Genomic DNA, 26593 nt, shown 5'->3' with positions numbered 1-26593 from the left:
TAATGTCTCCGCCCATGGTCTCAAGTTAGCAAGTTAACATTTAATTAATACTTTGATAAAATGTTATTAGTATAAAATATATATGTTGAATTGTGATTTGGGGTCCATAGGAATGGAGCAACTCCTTTGATTGTCCAACAGGTACATTCCTAGGAGTTAAAGCAAAGAAACAGTGAAAGTATATCACAATAAAGATTGTCTCCTTTATGTCTTAAGGCAGGCATTGGTCCCTGGGAAGGGAGGTGGAAGGATGCCATATTTTATACTGAGATGTGCCAACTTTTCATAAACTCAAGGTTGGATCTGTGGGAAGAATGTTTCCCTACAGGAGAAACACAATAGGAACAGGGATCCTTTGTTCAATTTGAAACATTGGATGAAACATAATTATTCAGTTATTGCTTCCACATCTGGCATTTCTACTGACCAAGCATATCTTAGCAAAGGCAATGTTATCTTGTTTACCCCAGCTTTCTCTTAGCTAATCACTATTTGCTAGGCCTCTGGTCCCTTGACCATACTCTGGACTTTGGGTCTGGAAAAGAGCTGGCACAATCTATATACCAGGTTGTTATATAAAATGCACATGGATTTTAACCCTTCACCCTAAACTATTAGATACATCAACTGCACAAATCCAAAATACACTGCAAATACTGGCAATGCTTCTCCCAAGCCTTTCTTCTTAACAGCGCTTTTTTTTTTTTTATCTTCCTCTCACTCTTGGCTTCACATCTTCTTCTAAGCCAACCATTATGCTTGGAATATCTCCTGTCCTACTCTTCACACCTTCATGTCATGTGGATCTGACCCTTTTTGTCTGTGCCTTCCTCAAATTTGATTATGTGTGTGAGATCCTTTGGGTACAGACTGTTGTCTTCTGTATTTTTTTTTTTAGCGCTGAGCAAAATGACTGCTACAAATGTCTTTTTTTCTACTCTCTAACACTTAGTGCAACTGATGGCTATTATCCTCCATTCCTTTCTTTTGAGAATGTCAGTATTACATGTCAGTCCTTTAAACTTGAATATTTGGACTGGACTACATCTCCCATCATGCACCATGCTCCTTGACTCTTCTTGAGCCACCTTAGTGCAACACATGAGTCCCTCACCATCGTGCATCATAGGAGATGTAGTCCCATTGGGAAACTCAGTCCAGAAGAGAACTGCAACTCCCAATAGGCACCAAGCAGCATTTCCAAATGTATTTATTTGGTTTTCAGTTGAAACCAAAATTTTTGGTTTTGGGGTGTTCAGTTTTTATGACAAGTCAAAATTTTCTGTGGAAAGGTGTGTTGTTGGTTTTTTTGTGAAAGTTTTTTCATCAAAAGCAAATGGTCTGTTAAAGAATAGGTTTTCTGATGGAAAAATTTTGACCAGCCCTACTTATTTCTTCACTATGTTTTGGGTCTGATAGACCATGCAGGGGAGCCAGACTTAGTGTATCTGGAGTGCAGGGCCTTGAATATGGGAGCAGCAGTCCTATAGTGTGCATCCTCTGATCAGTCAGAATCCCCTCTGTGGCTGTATATCCCAGTTTGTGCACTTTTTGGTCAAGAAGGGGTGGGTCTGAGATGTCCCACTCCATAGGATTCCAGTCCAATAAAATGTGTGTGAAATAAGGCTGATCTCATCAATGCAATCCCTTCTGCACACATTATGAACAGCATTGTGTCTGTGAATGGATGGCTGTGCCCTGCATGGATCCTGAAACTCCTGTGTGTGTGCGCCCGTGCATAACAGCATTCATGTTGAGACTAGCAGAAACCTCATCGGAAAGACCAGGTAGCCAGGGAACATTATGCAACTGACAATTAATTCTGAAGAACATTTTATATTTCTTAAGTAATTATGGCCCATTTATTGAAAGACACAAATATTGGGTGATACCTCTTTCTTCATCTACTAGTCATAGATTCTCAGGCCAAGAACTTCGTATCAATACTTTGTTGCAATAATAAATTTGCTCATTTTATATTTGGTATTGAGATACTGTACATCCAACAGCATTTATTTCATTAAAAATCTGTCTTATTTTAATCTGTTATATGTGATGTGCTAAAATTTACCTTCTCTCCTCTTTAAGTGTTTTAACGAGAGCTCCAGAGGGAGAAAATCCTATAATTCACAATCTGTAAACCTTTCTTTTCATTATCTTTGTAAGACTTTAGTACCTGTGCAAAGACTTGACAATTTCCAGTTAACAGAACACAGGTGCAGCTGATGAACAAATCTGCTAGGGCTCTGTATGATTCTTAACATCATCCCTCAGTAGGTGAGAATTTATTTTCTTATGACAGCAGAGAGATTTTAAATATTTGTTAACTAATGGGGGTGGGAGGAAAAGGACTAAATGCCATAAAGTTTGAAACGTTTTAAAACTTTTTTAAACTTGAAAGGAGACATGTTTCCTATACAGGAAGAAAGAATATGTTGGTTATTTAAAAATGTTAAAGGTATTTAATTAAATTTTAAAAGGTCAATAAAAAATAACCTTTAGAAGTCTTTGTTAGGAAATTTGTACAATACTTAGTGTACTGTTTGTTTTCAGTCACTGGTGGCAACTTCAGCTATTAGTTACTGGCTCTGCACTGTTGGGTTCCTCCACTATCTTTTTATAAGCATATACTTTTATATAACACCTTTTATCCTGAAGAATCCCCAGACCTTTGAAATACATACAGAACCACAGAACCATTGTTTGGTGGGGAGGCAGCAATATCTTATTGCCAACTACATGCATTCAAAAGTTATGAGTCAGGCATCAAAAGTCATGAGATTAGTTTAAGAACCATGCCTTTTTTTTTAAAGGGTTTTTTTTTAATTGCTTTTTTTTTTATCCTTTAAGGTACACTTGGGTCACATTTCAATATTTCTTTGCCACTGTGAGGATTGGCAATTTGTTTTTTTTTTCTTAAAAAAAAATCTGAGTCTTGTGTAGTCTCATGACTTCAGGAGCTGGAACTTTAAGGAAAGCACCAAATATTGTAAGATTCATGATAGTTGACAACACTGACAACCAGCTAGTGGACAGCAGGCTACACAACAGTGGTAGGAGCAGAGAGAAATTTGGTCTAAAGCACCCGGGCAAATCCCCACTGTTATCAAAATATTATGGGATATTTAATGTCCATGCAGAGTGCAAGACCTCTGGTTTTAAAATCTCATCTAAAAGATCCCTACTTAGTGCCATTGTACAATGCCCAAATCCTGTATCATGGATGGTTGAAGGGCTGAAGTATTTCTGCTGGATTTTGAACCATTTAGGGTATGGCTACACTGCAGTGTAAGTCCAGGGTTGGTGGGACTCAAGTCAGCTCACCCGTGTTAGGGAACTCTGGGTTTGAGCATCGAGATTGTAAACCCTACGTTACAACATTTCTAACTCATGCTCCAACCTAGAGCACTGGCATCCTTGCTGCAGTGTGCAGACCCAAGTCAAAGTAACCATATCCCAGAGTCCGTAGTGTGCCCCATTCCCCTCCAAAATATGGCCAGTTTATTCCTAGGACCCTGCAGCACTGTGGGAACACTTTACTGCCCACCCTGCATGCTACAGGAGGTTTTGAAGCAACTTGCTTTGCGAAACCCTTGATCAGTTCGCTCTCTATTGCAAACCCAGGGTCTCTCTGACAGTGTGCTTGCAGATTGGTGCTCAGAAGAGAATGGGTTAATGCTGACCTGAGCTACTGCCATTTTCAATAAGTAGATGGTTAGGATAGAGAGAACTAAGGAAGTTGTCCCATGGAATAGTGGGATACTTCTGGCTAACTCCTGGGACCCGAGTCAAGCGGGATGGCATCTACACTGCAGAATAGTAGGGCTCAGACCCTGGTTCCTGGCTTAATCGAGCATAGACCCTCCTGCTCTGCAGGGTCTTGGGACTCTGGGTCTGAGCCCTGGGTTAGCACAATTGCAGTGTAGATGCAAGCGGGGTTAGGCTTGAGCCCAAGCTCAAGAACAGGCTTCTGTTGCAATGTAGACATACCCTTAGTTCCTGGATGCCTAACTGGTTCATACTGAAGGTTGAACCATACTGTTAGCTGATCTTATTTGGCTGAACTTATTTGGAAAATTTCAGCCAAAACGATTCAGCCATTTTAGAGAGAGGCAAAACAATATGTTTTTTCCTAGTCGCTGTGCTAAAAAATCTGTCTCCCCTTTCTTTTGACAACTCCAGAGTTCACATGCTTTGGAATAGACACCTGAAATTTGGCCGAGGGGTGGCCTTACATGTCAGCAATTTGCCTTTTGCCTCAGGAAAATCTGGCCATGTTATAAGTCTTTGAAAAGTAGCACCCTGGCTCCTAATGCTGACCAGATTACACAGGAGCTCTCCCCACAGAGCAACTGACTTCAGGGGTAAAGCCAGAATTTCCTATTAATGACCACTCCTGGCTGCTCTGGGAGTTGGGCTGAGGCTAGACACTGGAACTGAGAGTAGGGAGCCCATCTCTAGTGCTCCTAGTGATCCCTCTGTTGGCACCCAGGCAACATGGAGAAGACAGCTCTCAGATTAGAATGCAGAGGGGACAGAAGTAAGACTGGGGGGAGGGGTGAAGAAGTAGATTGGGACAAGGAGTCTGGTGAGACTGGGACTGGAGTAGTGGGAGTGAGAAACTGTGAATGGCACTGGCTGGCCATGGAGACTGGGACTGGGAGCCACGGGGAAGCGATAGAGCCTGGGAATGGAATATTATTGGTAGTCCATCGCTGATGATGATGACAATATTGTCGCAGTTCTCATACATGGCTATGCATATGACTCCGCAGTCCGAATCTTGATGCACATAGTTGGCCGCACTGAGGGCACGGAAAGTCTGTATCTATGATGTTTGATGATGCAGCTCTGTGGCGCCTTTTACATGCAGCCTGGAGATAATTTCATCGATCCCACTCAAACTTGTCATGTGCTGATCTTGTCAGAGATTGCCAGTGACTCCTGTCCTGAGCCATTTGATCAAGTTCTTTGGCATTGATGCCAGCCCACTGGAGACTGCTCTTCATATTCTCTTTGAAGTGTTTATACAGGATGACTCTTCTTTCTTTGGCCCTGACTCAGCTCCCCATACAAAATCTGTTTTGGGAGACGGTGGTCTTCCATTCGGATGACATGCCCGGCCCACCTAAGTTGTGCGCTCAATAACATTTCCTCAATGCTGGTTGTGTTTGCTTTTTCAAGGACCTTAATATTGGTCACTCTGTCCTGCCAGCGAATGCTCATTATTGAGCAGAGGGAGCACATGTGAAATTGCTCAAGCTGTTTAACGTGACCTCTATAAAGAATTCATGTCTCAGATATATACAGGAGAGATGTTAGAACCATTGTACTGTAGATATTCAATTTGGTAGAGAGACGGGTGTTGAGTTGGTTTAGAACTTTTGTTCGAAGTCGGCCTAGGGCCAGGCTGCCTTTAATAATTCTGAAGAAGCTTTCCTTATCGAGGGAAACGTCATTTGAGATGGTACTGCCCACATACTTGAACTGATCCATATTTTTCAACTGTGTGCCTTGGATGAAGATGGCTGGCACTGGGGCATTTTAATGAAGTGTTGGTTGGAACAAGACCTCTGTCTTCCTGAGACTGATGGTGAGGCCAAAGAGCTGAGATGCTTCAGAAAATCTATCAGTGATGACATGAAGGTTGTCTTGTCTATGAGCCATCAAGGCGCAGTCATCTGCAAAAAGTGCCTTGACGAGAAGTCTTTCCAGCGTCTTATTCTTAGCACTGAGTCTTCAAAGATCAAAGAGGGAGCCATCAAGTCAGTAGCGGATGTATATCCCCTGATCCAAGTCCTTTGTTGCATGGCTGAGAACACAAGCAAAGAACAAGTTGAATCACAAATTGATTTCCTCCGCCCAGTCCTCCAGAACAGTCATCACATGCTAGAGAAAGACAGTTTCCCTATCTCGCTGAGGGCAAAAAACCCATCGGCTACCCTCACCTGGTTTGGCCCGCTCATCGAAGCGATTTCCTGGGGTGTGGCTGCTGTCGCATTCAAGCAGTTACTTGGAGCCACAGGTGGGAGCTGGGTGTAGGTGGGGACCAAAGTGGATGAACTACTCCCAAAGAAGCATGACGTGTTTCTCCAGCAGATGTACTATCCCTCCCTAGTCCCCCAGGGAATGGGGGACAGGCAAAATGCCAATATGACCCTTGATGCAAAATACCCTGAGAGCCATTGTTTGTAGTAACTGTTATAGTAAGCCTAAGTAAGCCTTTAAGAAGGCATATGGCCCTTTTCAAGGCACTGGCACACAGGTAAAATGTAAAATAAAATTAGCTCAGGTTTTTCCCAGCTTTTGTCTTGGTATTTTTCCCTGATCACACCTCCCCTAACAAAGTAGAAATGTGTTTTAAAAGGCCTTCACTTGGAGTGGAGCTGGTGCACTTGTGTAGCATATTTAACCCTGAGGATAGGGCAGACATTTACTCATCTTGTTTTCTTACTCTTTAATTTCCACTTTAGGCTCAGCAAACAAGCCACCACCACTTGACTATTTGGCACTCACATAGTAAGCAAGAAAGAAAGTCTGTTCCTTTTCCTCTCCATTTCTGTGAGGAGATTTGAGATTCCCTAGGTAGGCCACCGCTTCAGACTTTGTGATCCCCTGAAACAGCTCCCATTGCAATTTGCCCCCCCCCCCCACAAATTCTCACATCCTTTCTAACAGTAATAGAGAGAACAACAAAGAACAGACACATCTGAGAGAGAGAGTGCGCGCGCACAGTGTGTCTCCTCTATATCAGTTACCAGTGTCTTTTTAAGCATCCTCTATTACTATCAGTGTTTTCGGTTATGCTCTTAAACGAGTTGAGTATTGAAATTGCATTAATCATGCAATGTCACCCATTAATACCCCTCAAAAGTAATAAAAATCATGCAGAGTAATGACAAGATGGTTTGAATTGCTATTTTCTATGTGGACAGTGTATACCTAGTCTCGTTTCTCTTTATGATTTATTAATAAAGAACATCAATAAGGACAAAAATCACACCAGCAGCCTATGTTACTTGTTCGGCAAATGTTTGCTTATTGTATCACTAACTTTTATTACAGTACTTCATTTCAAGAGACGTTTGCATAGCTTATTGAGCAAGCTGCATATTTTTCTGGTTAAGGTGTGTACATTGTAGTTACATTTTTTTTTTACGCACTTCACTGACAGCTGCATAGACTGCTTTAACTATCACTAAGAATACTTGACTGATTCAGTGGCATATTTCAGTGCTTCTGATTTTTGTACTTTATTAATTCAGTGTCATACTTTGATAAAGTTCAGTTCTGTAATGGCTGAATTTTAGGTCCTGCCAATCTAGCTCTATACCATACTGAAAGGACTGAACACATTGTTAACTGCTAATGGTACTGTGAACATTAGTGGTTGAAATTTTATACTCTGTACTGTTTGGTTAAATGAACTGCATATTACTGTTTTTATATACATTGCTTATCCAGTTGTGTACATTTGCTCAACTCATTATACAAAATCAGCTTGATTGGAATAAGAACATTCTCTACCAGCTGTCTGCTATGAGTCAGTTAGAACGGAACAAAATTAGCAACTTTTCTTTTTCCAACAGTGGCATGATTGTTTCCAAAGTATAAAGCAATTGGTTTGGCGAACTTGTTTGTTTCACTTACTCCATGCAACCATCCAACCTAATATACCGATTCATTGCAACTTAATTTGCTTTTACAAATTAAGCAGAGCAATATAACAAATAAAAAAGCCTCAGACAAATAAAATGAAATGCTTGTATGTACAGTACAAAATTAACGAAGTACTTATAAAGGATTGAACACACCTGTGAAAGAACTGCTGTGCACTCTAAGTGTAAGCGATAAGGAATAAATAGACCTTTCACAAGATGGACATTACATCCATTAAAGAGTCAACCTAAATACTGGAAATGGAAAATATAAAAATTAACAAACTAAACACATAGCTTGGTCAGCAAATTATGAAAATGAGCTCATATGATGACCCATAAAAAAGCAGCTCAATGAGCAGAATGTATCGTATTCAGTCACTCAGATCTGTGGCTTGATCAGTAATGTTTGTACCAACCCCCACCTCAACCAGCTGCAGTAAATCATGCATCTCAAAGAGAGGTGTTCCTCTCCTTAGCACAGTGGAGTTATGCTAGCCCAAAGTTTAGTCATTCCCATGGTATGTGAGGCTCCAATGGACAAGACCCACCCAGAAAGAAGTTTCCCCGCCCCCATGTGTAGTGGTCAGACAAGATGTTTCCATGAGTTGCACCCTTCCATCCCCTAAATCCTCTCACCAAGCAGCTCCAGAACTCCCTGCTGCAAACATGGCTTTGATTTTTGTTTTTGGCTTTGACCAGTAACCCATCCTTTCATATGGCTAGGTTACTGGCTCCTCAATTGGCATACATATATTTCGGGTCTTACCCAAATCTGGTGGTGGTACCTTCACTAAAACAGAGCTAATAACTCCTCTTGGACTAAACTTGGCAGGATCAAGTAAACCTAGATCATCCCTGACAGGTGTTTGTCCAACCTGTTTTTAAAAACCTCCAATGATGGAGATTCCACAACCTCCCTTGGAATCCTATTCCTTAACTACCATTATAGTTAGAAAGTTTCCCCTAATATCTAACCTAAACCTCCCTTGCTGGAGATTAAGCCCATTTCTTCTTATCCTACCTTCAGTGGACATGGAGAACAGTTGATCACCATCCTCTTTATAGTTGCTATTAACATATTTTAAACTATCAGGTCCCCCTCAGTATTCTTTTCTCGAGACTAAACATATCTAGTTTTTTAACCTTTTCTCGTAGGTCAGTTTTTCTAACCTTTTATCATTTTTGTTGCTCTCCTCTGGACTCTCTCCAGATTGTCCACATCGTTCTTAGTGTGGCACCCAGAATTGAACACAGTCCTCCACTGAGAACTAGTGAGGCCTCAGCTAGAGCAGGACAATTGGCTCCCTGAGTATACTGCACCTTATCTTAACTCCAGAAAGTTAATATGTCCCGACAGGATATAGCCTTTTTTTCACAACTGCATCACATCTCATATTGAACTTGTGATCCACTATGACACCCAGATCCTTTTCAGCAGTACTGCCATGTAATCAGTTATTCCCCATTTTATAGCTGTGCATTTGATTGATTGTCTTTCTAAGTGAAATACTTTGCACTTGTCTGTGTTGAATTTCATCTATGAAACATCATGTAGGCATGTATGTAGTTACTTTATGCTTTTGTACAGATAGAAAATGAGAGCTTTATACAGAACAGATTATAGTTCATAACTACTATAACTGAGGTTTTTTTTCTCTGTTTTTCAGAGGGTAATTTTCAACATTGTCAACTTCAGTAAAACAAAAAGCCTCTATCGTGATGGAATGACTCCTATGGTGAAATCCACAAGCAGACCAAAATGGTAAATTATCATTCTAAAATTTTTTTAATAGCAGAAGAATTTTGTTTTGTTTGGCACTTACCTTAATTCGGGTGCAGCATTGAGTATCCGTGAAGTAATGCTTTTCATCTAATGCCATATTTCAAAGACACCAGGAGGTGAAATGACTTGATCACATACAGTACAATATAGACAACATTAAAATGCACACACACAAATGCACACACACAAATATTATCATACGTATGATGTAGTACTTTTGTTTGATGACATGTAATAAAAATATCTACTACTAATAATATGCAAACCTAATGAGCCTGTCTTAGAGTCCTTACATATACAAAACTTCCAAGAAGTAGCTAGGAGATTTGCCTAGTTTGGATTGCAGAATTAGGCCATAAGTGAAAAGTAATTAATTTAATCATTCAGAACCAGATTCTGGCATCTCCTGCCAAAGCATGTTAAGTTGTGTAGAGCTCTTACCCTCCCCAGGCACATGTGCTGGGGTCATTCAGAAACTTGCCACACGCAGTCTGTGAGCACAAAATGGTGGCAGCTTTTAGTGCTACAGGCAGTGCTGGATGCCCTAGAGAGTGGAAAGTCAATGTCCCCATCTCCTTCTGCAGTGTCTGGCAGTCTAAGCATGGAACTGGGGGGTGGGGGAGGGGCAGAGGGAGATGCATGCTACAGCCTGTGGAAGTGTGTTGCGGTGATCACCCTCCACATGTTCCTCCATTGGGTATTCTGCCTGCTGTGTCCTAGACAGGCACAATGTCTCTATATACCGCTGGTGATGTCGTTCTGTCAAAGAAGCATAGCTGGGCGAAATGCTGCTACCTTGAAGTCAGTAGCAAAACTCCCATTGATTTCAGTGGGGATAGGATTCCACCTTTGGTGTCTAACGAAGAGGCCCCTCCAGAATCTACAGTGAGGAAGCCTACACAAAGGATCTAAGCTCTGACAAACAGTTCTTGACCTGGCGTGAGTGGCCTGTGCTCTGAAACATGGATTGGCTTTAGCCCTAATAATGCAGCAAAGTGAGAACATTTTACAGTCATTACTCCTAATAGGTTCATTCAAAAAAAATGTTTGAGCGATCTGCATATGCAAGTCATCTGACTCTTATACATTTACCATTCTTAAATATTTCAACTGCTAGAAGATTTCCACCTCCATAATGTTCAGTTTTTGTTGCCATAAGATGCGTTCTTATAGAAATGTTTTCATTTTAATCACCCGAGATGACAATTTTGCCTTAAATTAGACTGTAAGCTCATCTGGACAAGGGAAACCTATCGTACCATGTGTTTGAGCAGCACCTAGCAGGATGCGGTCAATCCTGGATGGGTGCTACTGCAATACATATTTAATAACCATCATTTGGTGTATAGCTACTGCACCTACAATCACGTTAAGTGTGTTTATTATTTTATCCCAAAAGAGTCTTATTTTGGGTCAGGTCCAGAGCAAATTTAAGCGATTTTCATCATCTTTCAAAATTTCTCTCTTTTTCCTAACCAAGTCTACTGTTTTAAGCTAGTTCTTTTGTGTGTGTTAATTTCAGCCTGAAATCAGCTGTTGCTTTACTACAAACGTTAGTCCTTATTTTGGTTTCAAATTAAAGTGTCAATCTCTTTAAAAAAAACAATGTAAAAATGTCTAAACATATATAGAATCCTTCATTATTTCTGAAAACCTGTTTCTCCTGCATTTTCCAAGGGATTTATTTGTTTTTATGTTTTATATTTTGGGAGTAGATTTGCTCTCGTGAAAGTGAGGGATGAAAAGCACTGCCTGGAGCCAGGCACAGGGTAGGCAGCAGGCGCTATGCAGCTTTCTCTTGCAGCTCTGTCGCTGCCCTGTAATCCTCTTTCAGAAATCCTAGCTATCATTTATGGAGCTATTTACAATATATAAAACAGCTTTAGCGATGAAATATATTTTTACTTTAAAATATAATTCTATTAAAAAGAAATAATTTGTTTTCTAATAGTCTGTGTTTGAAAACATGCTGTTGTACTTTGAAGAAGCACAGCAATTCATACTCTTACCAGGCTCTTTAATGATATTGGGGTCTCCTCTCCTCTCAATATGATTTACTATATTTTAATGTTAATGGGAGTTGTGTGCACACCAAGGGAGGAAATGCACCCTTCAGTCTTCAACATACAATATGCTCTTTCTTATAGCTGAGTGTCTTCCTTTCAGATTATTTGAGACATCTTTACAGCCATTTCTATACCAGTTTCCATGGTATTCTTGTGAAACCTGTAAAAATTATTTTCCATGTTTTCATTTTGTTAGAGCAGGTTGTACTAGCACTTACAGTTGCTAACGCAGCTTTCGGGTAGCTCTGGTTCTTTAATATGAATGGGATAATTTCCAGTCCTATTCATTCTGTGCTGTTTGCTGACTGGTATAATTATTCTGAGGCTAGTGGGAGATGTTGGGTCATTGGGACTCTGCAAAGGATCATGGTGCAGGATTCATCACCATAGACTGTAACATTGGTGGAAGTAGACATGATTTAAACTGTTTTCAACGTCAGCATTTTAACAGACATGATGCAGATGACTGTATTAGACAGAAAAGATTAGAAAAAACTATGATACAATGCAGATTTCTTAAAATCAAGGTAAAAGAAACCAGACTTCTAGAAGCAAACTTCTAGCTATTTGCTAACACTGAGTTCACTATTGTACCTACAAAGTACACTATACCGGGTATATATTATTTAATCTTCATTATGACTGCCTGGGCTTGTCTTTCACCAACAGAAGTTGGTCCAAGAAAAGATATTGCCTCACCCATCTTCTCTCTCCATTTAAAGAGGCAGTGGTGTGCTGAAGAATAAGAAAAAGCAGCTATCCTGGAGGAGAAGACTTTTTTAAAAAAAATGGGAAAAGTAGAGTAGATACTGATGAAAACATCTTTTTCGCTGACAACTTCAGAGTCCAATCCTCAAATTATGCATACCCGGGACTGAATGTTTACAACATAAAACATTTGGAGAATAAATCCAAGTAGGTTAGTTTCTGGTGTTTTTTCTTCCACACAATATGTTAATATTAAATTGTATGTCTGTCAGTTACATCAGTCAAATCTCATTGCATTGAATCACTGTTTCTGTGAAGAAACTCAGCGTCATATCACATCAGGTTGCATCACATCAGGTTGCATCAGTCACATTTCATGGCAAATTGAACACGATGAAACTCAAGATTGTAATTCAAGCCAATGGGATACAAAGTGACTTGTCAAATAAGATTGCTCAAAGTGATTTGTTAATTTATAAATGTTGAAGTAAGATATTAGTGTCATGGCTTTTTCTGGCAATTACTATTGCAGTTATATAGACCCGACCTTACGTGAAGATTAGTAGGAAGTTGTTTTTCTGTTTTTTTGGTTGTATGTGGGCTTTTTAAAAAAAAAATTTTAGGTCCATCTCCTGCTGTAATATCACTTTTTTTTCCACTAGTTTTTTTTTAATTGCAACCTAATTTTGTTTTTTACTCGTGATTTCACACTATAAACTCTGCCCTTGGAAGCTATTAGTAAACTTTAGGTGCAGCAATGGAATTACACTTACTCACTGAGTATACTGTACCATTACATTGACTCCAGAAAGTTTTACCACTTTCTCAAAGTAAAATAGAAAAGTGACTTGTTCGGAAGACAGCAGATTTTCTAAATGATGAAATGAGCAAATATTCCCTTTTGGCTGGGAATAGCTATAAGTCTTGATTATTCAGCGTATCATTGTCTCGTTGGGGACATTAGTATTTCAAATTGAACTAATCTTTTAAAACTAATAACTGGCCACTCATCACCTTAGGTATTTCAGTAGGATCACATGCAAAATTCTAATTAGTATTTATAGAATAGCAACTCCTCCCAGTAGAATAGTAGCTATAGCTGGCAAATATCTGGTTGACACCTGTTTAAGTCTTCAGACAGCCACTGTATTTTGTTCTGCATTTTAAATGACCAGAGAGGAGAGGTGAAAGTAAGCCTGTCCGGTCCGGTGTACCAGCAAGAGCCGGTATGCCGTGCCGGACTGGACCAGCTTCTCCAGCAGTGATTTAAAGGGCCCAGGGCTCCAGGAGCTGCAGGGAGCCCTGGGCCCTTTAAATCACTGCCGGAGCTCCAGCAGCTGGGCTTAGGCAGGGATTTAAAGGTCCCGGAGCTCCGGCCCCAGGCCCTTTAAAGCGCTGCCAGACCCCGGCTGCCAGAGCTCTGGCAGTGATTTTAAGGGCCTGGGGCTCCCCGCAGTGGCCGGAGCCCCAGGCCCTTTAAATCCCTGCCGGGGCTCCGGCAGCCGGGGTCTGGCAGTGATTTATAGGGCCTGTGGCTCCTGACAGCAGCCGGAGCCCTGGGCCCTTTAAATCGCCTCCGGAGCCCTGCTGCCGCTACCCCAGCCCTAGCCCAAGCCCTGCCACTCTGGGGTAGCAGCGGCAGGGCTCCCGTGGTGATTTAAAGGGCCTGGAGCTCCGCAGCGGCCAGAGCCCCGGGACCTTTAATTTGCCCCTGATCCCCGGGGCTCCCAGCCGCCTCTGCAGCTGGTAGCTCTGGGGTGATTTAAGGGCCCTGGGGCTCCCAAACACAGTCAGAGCCCCAGGGCCTTTGAATCTGACAGGGCCCCGCCCCTTCCGGTTGAGGCCACACCTCTTCCAGTTGAGGCCATGCCCCGCTCAGGACTCTGGCATACCGGTAAGTCCTTTAAGTTACTTTCACTCCTACCAGAGAGTGCTAGGTAAAGTCCTCATAATTAAGGTATAAAGGATGATAAACAGCCTGGTTCTTGAGTGCATGAACCACAAGGTTAAAGGCGGTTCTTCACTTGTGATGCAGTATCTCAGCACATGTTTCTTTGTAAGCAGTGATACCTGGCAAAATATTACGGAACCATCACCACACAAAGAGAAAATTTATGTCTAGGTTTAAATGTTTCTATTTTTAATGTCAGGTTTCAAACGTCTTCGTGGCAGTACTGTCACGAATTTTCCTCTTTTATCTCATTCAGCATGATGGGTTTTAAATGGATAGTTGGTTTCCTAGTCAAGCAAACTGCCACCTCTCTTACTATAACATTTGAGTATCCTGCACTCAGAGGGTTACTGGAAAAGAGAAATGCTGCAGAAGCCATGTATATGGTATTTTAGAGAAGAGTAATCTATATGTATCCCTGTAAATTTTATTGTCCTCATAAGGCATTTTGACACAAGCAGTGTATATTTTATGAATGGTACTCCCGTATGTTCCATTCATCAGAAGAGGGCAAAACTGTTATGAAAGAATCTGAATTTTTAAAGCTTGCTTATTCTTGTGAAATTTCCTTAACATACATACGTATGTGTGTGTGTATACAGTACAATGCCACAACTACCATGTCTACCATGCTGCGGTATATACTTAGTCATTTTTAGCAGCAGCTTTTTTAGCATGTACTTACATATCCTTAGCCATGAGATAAGCCGTTTGTGAAACAGACTGTCATCTGTGGAGAAACATGAGAAATACAGTACCAAAACTATATCTTGCTAATCTCTAAACTGTACAGTATATAAAATGTACAATGGCTAGGCTTAGTGATAGCACCATCTGAATTTAGGTAAAGGAGATTAACCAGCCTTTATCATTAACTGACTTGCTCCTTTGGAATATTTTAGAACTTTTACTACTAACAGGAAGCTTCTATCTGTGTGCTTTTATGTTTTTGGTTTTGTTGGGGTTTTTTGATGCAATGTTTGCTTGCCTCTGTTTTCTGAGGGATCTGGCAATAAAGCACACTGAGAATCAATCTGTAACATTTTAGTCAGAGAAACAAGGAAAAAAGGTTGATAGGACAAACATCTCCTGGATAAAGGTCACAGGCAACTATCAACATTTTTTTACAAAGTTCATAGATTAACAGAGCTGCATTTATATCTTTTTTATTAATTCGGCATTATACTGTGAGCAACAGGAATTTATTTTTAGCACCAAGATATCTGTTTAGAATGAAGAGATGGTGGTTTTGATCTTTTAGAATTTGGTGTGCATTTGAGAGGATATTATAAACGATCATAAAAATGGCTTTGAGAACCAAGCACTTCTGTTTCTGAAAAGTAGTGTTTATGTGGTTCTTATTAAAAAAAAGTGGTTGTGTCTTAGATTATTAAGGGTGGGATGCAATCTGTTTGGTAATGTCACCTTTTGCAGAAATAAGTGAAAGATTAATAAATCAAATCCTGCTTAAACCAGGTATGTATTGCGTTGTAAAATTAACTTGTTTGTTGTACCTTTGACAAATGTGGATACTTTCAGGCAAAGAAGAAAGTTAAACACTTGCTGAATGAACAGGAGTACTTGTGGCACCTTAGAGACTAACAAATTTATTTCAGCATAAGCTTTCATGGGCTACAGCTCACTTCTTCAGATGCATAGAGTGGAACACGCAGACAGAAGATATTTATACATACAGAGAACATGAAAAGGTGGAAGTACGCATACCAATTGTAAGAGGCCAAATAATTGAGATGAGCTATCAGTAGCAGCAGAAGAAAAAATTTTGAAGTGATAATCAAGATGACCCATAGAAGGTGTGAGGAGATTCGAGGGTTTCTTTTCCATGGGTCCAGATGATGAAGATATCATCAATGTAGCGTATGTATGCTAACATCTTTATGGCTGATTTAGAACGACGCTTCCTTAGCTCTCGTTCCGTAACGCCCCTACTCTACTTGCGCTACATTGATGATATCTTCATCATCTGGACCCATGGAAAAGAAGCCCTCGATGAATTCCATCATGCTTTTAACAATTTCCATCCCACCATCAACCTCAGCCTAGACCAATCCACACAAGCGGTCCATTTCCTAGACACTACTGTGCTAATAAGCGATGGTCACATAAACACCACCCTATACCGGAAACCCACTGACCGTTATACTTACCTACATGCCTCCAGCTTCCATCCAGGACACACCACATGATCCATTGTCTACAGCCAAGCTCTAAGATACAACCGCATTTGCTCCAATCCCTCAGACAGAGATAAACACCTACAAGATCTCTATCAAGCATTCTTAAAACTACAATACCCACCTGCTGAAGTGAAAAAACAGATTGACAGAGCCAGAAGAGTACCCAGAAGCCACCTACTACAGGACAGGCCCAACAAAGAAAATAACAGAACGCCACTAGCCGCCACCTTCAGCCCCCAACTGAAACCTCTCCAGCGCATCATCAAAGATCTACAACCTATCCTGAAAGATGATCCCTCACTCTCACAGATCTTGGGAGACAGACCAGTCCTCGCTTACAGACAGCCTCCCAACCTTAAGCAAATACTCACCAGCAACTGCACACCATACAACAAAAACACTAACCCAGGAACCTATCCTTGCAATAAAGCCCGATGCCAACTCTGTCCACATATCTATTCAAGTGACACCATCAAGTGACACCACGTCAGCCACACCATCAGGGGCTCGTTCACCTGCACATCTACCAACGTGATATATGCCATCATGTGCCAGCAATGCACCTCTGCCATGTACATTGGCCAAACTGGACAGTCTCTACGCAAAAGAATAAATGGACACAAATCTGACATCAGGAATCATAACATTCAAAAGCCAGTGGGAGAACACTTCAACCTCTCTAATCACTCAGTGACAGACTTGAAGGTGTCAGTTTTGCAACAAAAAAACTTCAAAAACAGACTCCAAAGAGAGACTGCTGAACTCGAATTAATATGCAAATTAGACACAATTAACTTAGGCCTAAACAGAGACTGGGAATGGTTGGGTCATTGCACTTAATTGAATTTTTTTTCTCCCATGTTAAGTTCTCCTCACACCTTCTGTGGGTCGTCTCGATTATCACTTCAAAGTTTTTTCTTCTGCTGCTACTGATAGCTCATCTCAATTGATTGGCCTTTTACAATTGGTATGCGTACTTCCACCTTTTCATGTTCTCTGTATGTATAAATATCTTCTGTCTGTGTGTTCCACTCTATGCATCTGAAGAAGTGGGCTGTAGCCCACGAAAGCTTATGCTGAAATAAATGTGCTAGTCTCTAAGGTGTCACAAGTACTCCTGTTCTTTTTGCGGATACAGACTAACACGGCTGCTACTTTGTAACTTGCTGAATGGATACTTTACTGAAAATTTAAGATGTACAAAATTAGTTGAGGAAAATTAATAAATTAGAAGGGAATTAAATTCTACGGTCAAAAGAGAAAATCAGAAGGAAGAAATATTTATATTGAAAGCTTCAAGGGGACTACTAAAATTATCACTAAAGAAACTGGCTATATGTGTATATATTATACTACTAACATTATAATATAATTATGCATCTGATCTTCCATAAATCACTGTATTATATTATGGCAGAGCCCAAGTGAGGATCAAGACTAATCATGCTATATACTATGGAAACACAGAAATAGACACAACCCTTCACCAAAGTTCTGACCGTTTTTATCATTGATTTCAGAGGGAGCAGATTTAGGCCCACACAGAGTGGTTTTGAACATCCCATCCTAAAGATTTATTCTAAACAATAACTGTTTAGGGAAAACAATATAGGGCTTACATAAGAGACCAAATGTTTGGTTATAGTATTTCTATGTAAAACACTAAAAGCTATATGCTATAATAATTCAATCTGTTTGCCATACACTCTGTCAGCATGAGTTCCATGCACTGACTGAGGGTACTCTATGATCTCCAAGGTTATAGTCATAAAAAGTTACTCTCTGTACTAATTTATTCATCAAAGCACATCAGAAATAAATGTTGCTTTTCTTATTCAGTGATTTTTTTTGACATCTATAAATAGCTAATTCACTACTGAGCTGATGATAAATTCAAAAGCTTAACAAGGAATAATTACCTGAAAATAGTGTTTCTATGATCTAATTAAACATCTGGGGTGCGGATTTTCCAAAGCACTCAGCTTTGGACTGTTCCCACAAAGTCAATGGGAGTTGTACCATTGAGTTCTATGGGAGAAGAATTAGGTAAATGTCATGTGTTGCAGTTTCTTCTTCACACAATTAGTCCTCCTTACTCTTGTAATGGGCAATGATGGGACTGTTTGAATAAAAAATGTTTGTAGGGCTGGGCCCCTAACTTGTGTGTAAAATTGGGACTTTTATCTGAAAACAAGTTCTATAAATTAGATAAATATGGACAGCAGTGAACTCATGTCAGAGTCAAACTGCAGCTAAACAAGAGGACATAGCAGCTATTCATTGTGATTTTTGTACTTTGAACTAATGGAGAGAAGCTGAATGAAAATCACCTTAGTTCAGAATGGCATTAACCAGTCATAAAAACTTAATAGTAAGAATCCTCTACAGACAAAACAAAGCGCCACTGAGAAACCAACTTGAAAACCAGACTGTTAACATAAGATACAAAAAAAAAGAACCAAAAAATCTACTCAGGAAGTGTGATATCAAAGAATATTTTAATGGTCTTCAGAATATCTTCCAGAAATTAAACACCCCTATTTTAAGGGCTTGCACTGGCCCTCTGACGAGGGTTAAATTTTATCTTTAACGAAGCTGGTGTCCTATAGAAATATAATGTATGATCATATGTTTGAAGGCTATAATGTGAACATACCAGGTACAGCATTGCATGACCATTGCATGACCATCCTTTGGCTCTGGCTTTTCCTTACTTCTTAATTACTTAAAAAGAACTTTAAAGTTGCAATGCTAACATTTTTTAAACTATGTTATGGTATAATTATCAATATATATCATAAAAGCATAGGATGTGCAATACGTCAGAGATAACATTGTGGGAACCACCTAAACTTCTTGAATTTTCAGTTATTTTTAGTGCTTGATTCCGTCATTAATACCAGCTTTTTGCATTCATTTTCTGTGAAGTGAATATTGTTTAGTGAGTAGAGAAAGAGTAAAGAAAGAGACTGGGCATCAACCATGTTGTGTATTATGAAAAAAAAAGAATGATCTGGCCATCAGATGGGAGTGTCTTTGTAATACAGTGTTAAATGCTAAGACAATAATTCAGTCTCTTTTATAATAAACTATAATATAACAGAATAGAGATGGATAATGAGATGGTCATTATGTGCCATGGAAATGGCCAGATGCAGAAAACATGAAGCTATAACTGTATAATATTAGTACAAACTATCTGGTACCTATAATTTTATCTCTTGGGGCTGAGGAATTGGAACAGATATTAAGCCGAAATATTTACAGGGACTGATTTTTATCCAAGGAGTATGTGTGTCTATGTATTAACATTTGCATTGTATTGTACTATATTTGGCAATTAAGAATGAAACATGACAGTGTAAAGACAATGCCCTTTCATGCCTCTTGGAGTCTTTAGAAGTTGGGGGAAAGATTTTGCTATTTTAACTGCAATTATCCAAATTCTGGCTTGGCATGTATACGAATATATAATACGGTGAGATTTTTGCATAGAGGCATAGAATCAGAGTTTAAGGCCACAAGGGACCTCTTGTATATCACAGGCCACCAGCACATGCACACTACTCCCAACAATCAAAATTAGACCAAAGTATTACAGCCCACGGAGACTAGACTATTACATGCCACAGGCAGAGAATAAGAGGGACCAAGGTACCCCAGTGCCTGAGGCAGGGAAATGATTAATGGGAGATATAATCAGATAACCCTGGCACATGACCGCACCCTTATGCTCTGGAGGAAGATGAAAACTCCCAAGGTCATTGCCAATTCGACCTAGGGGAAAATTCCTTCCAAACACCACATATGGCAATCAGTAAAACCTAGAGCACGTGAGCAAAACCAACTAGCCAGGCACCTGAGACTGAGATTGCTTAGTGCCACCACAGAGCCCTGGCCTTCCCCATCCAATGTCCCATCATTCAGCCAAGACCCACAGAGAGAATGAAAACTAGCAGGAGTTCTCCTAGTGTTTGTATGCAGTATTTCTTTGGACCAGATACTCATTCTGATCTAGCTCCTTTGCTTTGCTCAAATGGCACAACATAGCTAGATTCTGGCCATAACTGACCTTACTTGGAAGGGTTGGGCTCTCAACTAGCAAAAAGGTAGTAGGGCTGGTTCCTGCGCCTGCCACCTCCAGCCATCAATTTAGGAGTCACATTGGGGGAGGGATGTCGTGTGTGGGAGATGATCTCTGCTGAGTATGTGTTGGCACATGGCCCATTAGGAATGTACTGATTATTTGCTGGCATATGGCCAGTATGCCACCCCCAACCTAACAGTGGAATAAGAGACAGACAGCATTTTGATGCCACTACCAGGGCAGGGAAGAGGTAAAGACTTTTCTGAAGGGCCTGTCCCATATAAGCCTCACCCAGACTCCCACCTTCCAGTTTTGTTTGCCTCCTCACCTGAGAAGCATGAGGGCTTCACCTTAGTTCTCCAGCTGACTCTCTCCTCTCTTTCTCTCTTGCTGTCTTGCAAGGACATGAAAGAAGAAAGAGGAGACAAAAGAAAAGAAAGGAAACAAAAAAGTGAGATCAGAAGAAAGAAACCAGAGGGCTGTTCCAGAGAGTGTGGAAGGCAGAGCTCATACCTCTGTGGCCAAGCACACAACCCTCCTCAGAGATCATCTCAGCCAGGGCCGGCCATTCAGTTGATTGCTGTGATCCCATTTTTCAAGGTGATACTAGGAAGGCCCAGTCTCTGTTTCCCGTCCAAAGAGGGAACAGGCTCCCCTGCTGCTGGTAACCATGGCGGGTTGCCTGCCTGATGTCAGCACCAGCCTCAGCTTGCAGCACTGCTTCACATCTTACCTAGTTCTACAGCAGCTTCTCTGCTACCACAAAGTTCAGGGGATTCTGGACTTGACCTCATAGCTAGCCCACTTCCAGCAGCGGCTCCAGGCACCAGCGCACCTAGCACGTGCCTGGAGCGGCAAGCTGGGGGGGGGGGCGGCCTGCAGGTAGCTGAGAGGGCGGCAGTCAGGCTGCCTTTGGCGGCATGCCTGCGGGAGGTCCTCCAGTCCCACGGCTTCTGTGGCAATTTGGCGGTGGGTACGCCGAAGGCGCGGGACTGGCGGACCTCCCGCAGGCATGCCACCGAATCTGCATGACCAGCGGACCTCCCGCAGGCGCGCTGCCGAAGGCAGCCTGACTGCCATGCTTGGGGCGGCAAAAAAATAGAGCCGCCCCTGCCCACTTCAAGTAAGTCCTTCAGGTGTATTTCTGCGGCCATTTTTCCTTGCCATTTTGCCTCCTGTTTACTTTCTGATGTACAGCTCCGTTCTCAATAGCTCTGGAAATACTTCTAGGAAAGGGGTGTGGCTGAGACATATAATTAGAACATAGATTCAGAACTCATTGCCTCCTTGCTTCCTAGTAGGTGGCACCATAACTTTGTCCCTTAATCCACTGTCCTACTACAAGAAAAGAGGAGACTTACCACAACCACAATTACTGATAAGTAATAGCCTCTCTTTTCATCTACTTTTATTAAATAAATAGCACTTTTGCAATAATTACAAAGGTGGATTCTTTCAAAAAAACAAAAATGCAGAGCTCAAATATATCGCATTCAAGACATTTTTTTTTAAAGTGTATCAAATCCGGTTAGAAAATTCTATAAAAATGAGCACCATAAAGATCATTTTGTAAGTAAAACACACAGCTTTTTTTAGCCATGATCTGCCCCTGAAGACTGTAATTTAGAGAATCTTGGCATAATAATAATAATAAGAAAGATGTAGACAAATAAAATATAACAAAATATAGGTATTCAGGGAGTAAAGATGTAGCAGAGATTTCAGCATTTGAATCTGGTTCTTCACATAGAAAAAGCAAGTTCTTCTATATTATTGTTAACTGAGATAGTAAAAAAAGATTTTTCATTTCCATAGGCAAAAAATATTTTTAAACAAAGTTTAGCAGGAAATAATATTGGAGATCTGGAAGCCCAGAGAAGTGACATACAATGATGAAGTTAATAACGCTTAATCAACGTAGAAACTTATTGTAGTGACAACAGGAAAAATTCAAATGTTATTTTTACTAAAGTGCAGATTACCTTTTTATTTGAAGACGTCATTATCTGGTCTTTTGTCATATGCCGTCAGAATAATATGATTCTATTAAGTATTTTGCAAAATAGAGTAATATAAGGTATACATGAAACCCTTTTGGTATGTTTTAAAGAAGCATCAGTTGTGGTTGAAGCTTAAAAAAAATTAAACCTGAAGTGATCCTCAATATCAATAAACTTGGGAGTATCAAAATGAAAATAGTTTAAGATGACTTTTAATATTTGATAAAAATCTTTAATATTTTATCTACTTACAGTAAGGAAGCACCAGTAGCTCATATCTGCAAGACTAGAATTGAAATAACAATTTAGTTTTGATAAGGAAAAGAGAAAAATATTAGCCTTTTCTCATCTGCTATACTATTGAAAGGTTAATGCTTTTATGTTATTGTATAAACTTAATTCAGTTAATGAAACACGAACCATATTTAAGATTCCATGTAGTTCCTTATTAATGCATCAGCATAGCACTTTGGTCTCTCATAACCTTAGGGGCTGGTCAACATTTTATCAAGAGCACAAAGGGTGCTGGCACAGTGGTAGAATGAATGTGATGAAAACTGATAGCATACAGTACCTAGCTCTTTTTGCAAGTGTTTGGTTTTTGGGACCATGTTAGCTGGTAGAATTATTCAGCAGGAAAATAAAATCTGACTTAGTTGCTGCCAGTTAGATCTTTAAGGAATAATGTTTATAACAGGAAATCAAAATAAGTCCACATAAGCAGAAAAAGAAACAAATTGGGGTTCAAACTGTTTTATTACCTCTGGTGTGGAATCCTACACTCTGAGCACCTCCTTCCTCCTCCCCAAGGGGGGGGGGAAGCAGAGCTGGAGGGTTATTTCATGTTCCCCAGGGACCAGAGTGTCACAGGCACAATCATGGAAAGTCCAATAATTTTTTCAGTGGGAGAAGTTTGGGTGTTCAGGTTCAGGGTTGTAATTTGAACACTTTCGAGGGATGGGTGATTAGAAAAAGAGAAAATTCTGTGTACTCCTGATTAAACGATGGGGGAAATAAAGTCTCAGACTACTGTGGATAGATGTTACAGAAATGGATGTGCAGTTGAATTGGTAGCTGTTCAGCGTGTATAAGCTCATGAGTAAAAATAAATACCTTTTATTATAATTATGAGGATTCAGGCAAATAGCACAAATTATGGTAGCCATTACATGGTCTGTAAATTGAGACATTTACATTGTGCAAAGTTTACATACTCCAAAACCTGGGCTTGATCGTCTGTCATGTCAAGGGCAATAGAAAAATAGTCACTTGGAGGAGAGATGTTCCGTTCTGGGACAATTATGGCCTAAATCCCTTAGTTGAGACTTGGAGATAAGGGAAAAGTTGAGGCAAACTAACGCGGGGCATCGTTTATGCAAATGTAATTGTAACTTCAGCTTTCAAATTATAATATTTCTCTGTCATAATACTGCTTTCCAAGCAGTGTTAATTGACTGCATCAGTCAGTCTTGGCTCCTACGTTATTTGCAGCAATCTACATGGGATCATTGGTCTATCAGCTGCCTTTAAAGAAGCCACATTCTGAGTGTAAAGTACAAATCAGCATTTAAAAGGCATATTACAGCCCTGTGATCTCATCAGTGCTGTTGCACCTTCATTTTCTCTCTCATCTGTTCATGTATTTGGGCATTTATATTGCTCCCATAACACTGCTCTACAGCCAAAATGCTTCTGAAATAAGCGTAGTCAAACTTTACTAATTCGGGGTCACTGAGAACGAAAATGATGCTTAAAATTGTTGATTGGCTCTATTTTTCAAGATATGCTATTGGGTCAGTATATACGACCCTTGACTTGGGAATGGCGGAGGATAAGTGAGTTATCAAAGGAAGGGATCTCAATTTAAACCAGAAATGACTAAAATACATCTTTGACTGGACCTATGAATAAATCTATGACTGGGTTTGGACAGTACTTGCTTTTTAGGCAAAACAATGAATGACGCAATCTGAAGCTGGTATTGCGTCATACATGATATGAATTGCATCGTGTTATTCCTAGAAGTCATGGATGATGCAATCATAACGAAGCTTACATCACTCTGCTGAACAAATTGCCCTATATCAGCTCTAGAAATCATACAGTGTTGTGCTCTCTTATTTGTCAGTGTTTGATTTTGCAAAGGGACACATTTCTGTTTAGCCAAAGTGAGCAGAGATGCCTCGTACTTGTGTGAACAGTGCAGATAACTTCTGCTATGTTTGTGGTGAAGTGACTTTTGCATCACAAAAGCGCAGTATAACCACTATGGTTAAGAAAGCCTATCACCTTGATTTTGGCTGCAAAATTGGAGATCAGGACAAGAGGTGGGCCCCACACATATGCTGCAACACTTGTGCAACAAATCTTCGCCAGTGGTTGAACAGGAAAAGGAAATCTATGCCTTTTGCAGTGCCAATGATTTGGAGAGAGCCAACAGATCATACCAGCAATTGTTACTTCTGCATGGTGCCTCCAGTTGGGAAAGGTGTGTCAAAGAAGAAAAAGTGGACTGTGCATTATCCAAACATTCTATCAGCTATACGCCCAGTACCCCACGGAGAAAGACTGCCGGTTCCTGATGCACCAGAATCATTCTCCCTTGAGTCAGACGAGGAAGAGGATGAAACTTCTGGTCCTGAACCATCAATGTCACAGGACCCACATTTTCTCCCATCCTCCTCCTCTGAACCACACCTCATAACACAAGGTGAACTGAATGACCTTGTCAGGGATTTGGAACTACCCAAGAGTAAGGCAGAGCAGTTGGGCTCCAGACTACAGCAGTGGAATCTCCTGGCAGGTGATGTTAGCGTTTCCATGTTCCGTGACCGTCAAAAGGATCCTGTCCCATTCTTCTTCACGGAAGGTGATTTTGTAGCCTGCAACAACATTGATGGTGTGCTGGCAGCCCTCAACATCGTTCACAATCCAGATGAGTGGAGACTGTTCATTGATTCATCGAAGACGAGTCTTAAAGCTGTTTTACTGCATAATGGCAATGTTTTGCCATCAATTCCAGTTGGTCATGCAGTCCATATGAAGGAAACCTATGACAACATGAAACAACTTTTGAGGTGCATAAACTATGACCAACATCAGTGGCAGCTTTGTGGTGATTTGAAGGTTGTTGCTTTATTGCTTAGTCTGCAGACTAGATACACAAAGTACTGCTGTTTTCTCTGCGAATGGGATAGTCGTGCAAGAGATTCCCACTACATCAAGAAAGATTGGCCACTCCGACAGTCATTGGAGCCTGGGCGGAAAAGTGTTCAGCATCCACCACTTGTTGAATCACGGAAGATTTGTTGTCACCACTATTACACATCAAGCTGGGTCTGATGAAGAACTTTGTCAAGGCCATTGACAAAACACAAGCAGCTTTCAAGTACCTCTGTGGAAAATTTCCAAGGTTAAGTGAAGCTAAGATAAAGGAAGGTGTCTTCGTTGGTCCTCAGATTCGTGAACTTCTTCGAGATGATGCATTTGACCATGCACTGCGTGGCAAGGAAAAGACGGCATGGAAAGCCTTCCTGTTAGTGGCAATAAATTTTCTCGGAAACAACAAGGCAGACAACTACAGGTTGTTGGTGGAAAACCTCCTCAAGGCATACAAAAGCCTTGGTTGCAACATGTCACTAAAGATACATTTTTTGCACTCTCATCTAGATTTTTTTCCACCGAATTGCAGAGCAGTGAGCGACGAGCACGGCGAGCGATTTCACCAGGACATTGCAACAATGGAGAAATGCTATCAGGGCAAATGGAGCCCACCAATGCTTGCAGACTATTGCTGGACAGTGACAAGAGATGCTCCATTTAATGAATACAAGAGACAAGCCAAGAAGCACCGAGTAGACACTGAATAGGACTAAACTATGTACATAATAGTTTTTTGCCTTTTGTTTCATAATAAATTTTATTTATATAACCCTTTTGCTGATTTTTAAAGTGTTACATAAACAGGACAGGTGAAATATTATCATGGAAAGCAACCATAAACACATGAAAACACCTAGGTTTACAATTTATGATTAAATACATAGACATAAAATGTAAAAACTTAAATATCTTAGAAACAGTAGCCAATCCGTTGTTTTAATTGTCATATTTGAATTCAGCGCATCAAAATACATAAT

General features: G+C 40.5%; 1 protein-coding gene across 1 annotated transcript in view; it reads left to right on the top strand.

The window, feature by feature from the left end:
- The window catches only part of AGBL4 (AGBL carboxypeptidase 4), a 1392624-nt gene that overhangs the window by 388955 nt on the left and 977076 nt on the right, over window positions 1-26593 (top strand). Inside the window, exon 4 of the mRNA XM_005284894.5 lies at window positions 9329-9423. Coding sequence (XP_005284951.2) covers window positions 9329-9423 — 95 coding nt within the window. The remainder of the gene's footprint in view (window positions 1-9328; window positions 9424-26593) is intronic.

Source organism: Chrysemys picta, chromosome 8, assembly GCF_011386835.1.
Source record: "Chrysemys picta bellii isolate R12L10 chromosome 8, ASM1138683v2, whole genome shotgun sequence".
Taxonomy (NCBI): Eukaryota; Metazoa; Chordata; order Testudines; family Emydidae; genus Chrysemys; species Chrysemys picta.
The sequence above is the reverse complement of the archived record's forward strand: the minus strand, read 5'-3'. Positions and strand labels throughout refer to the sequence as shown.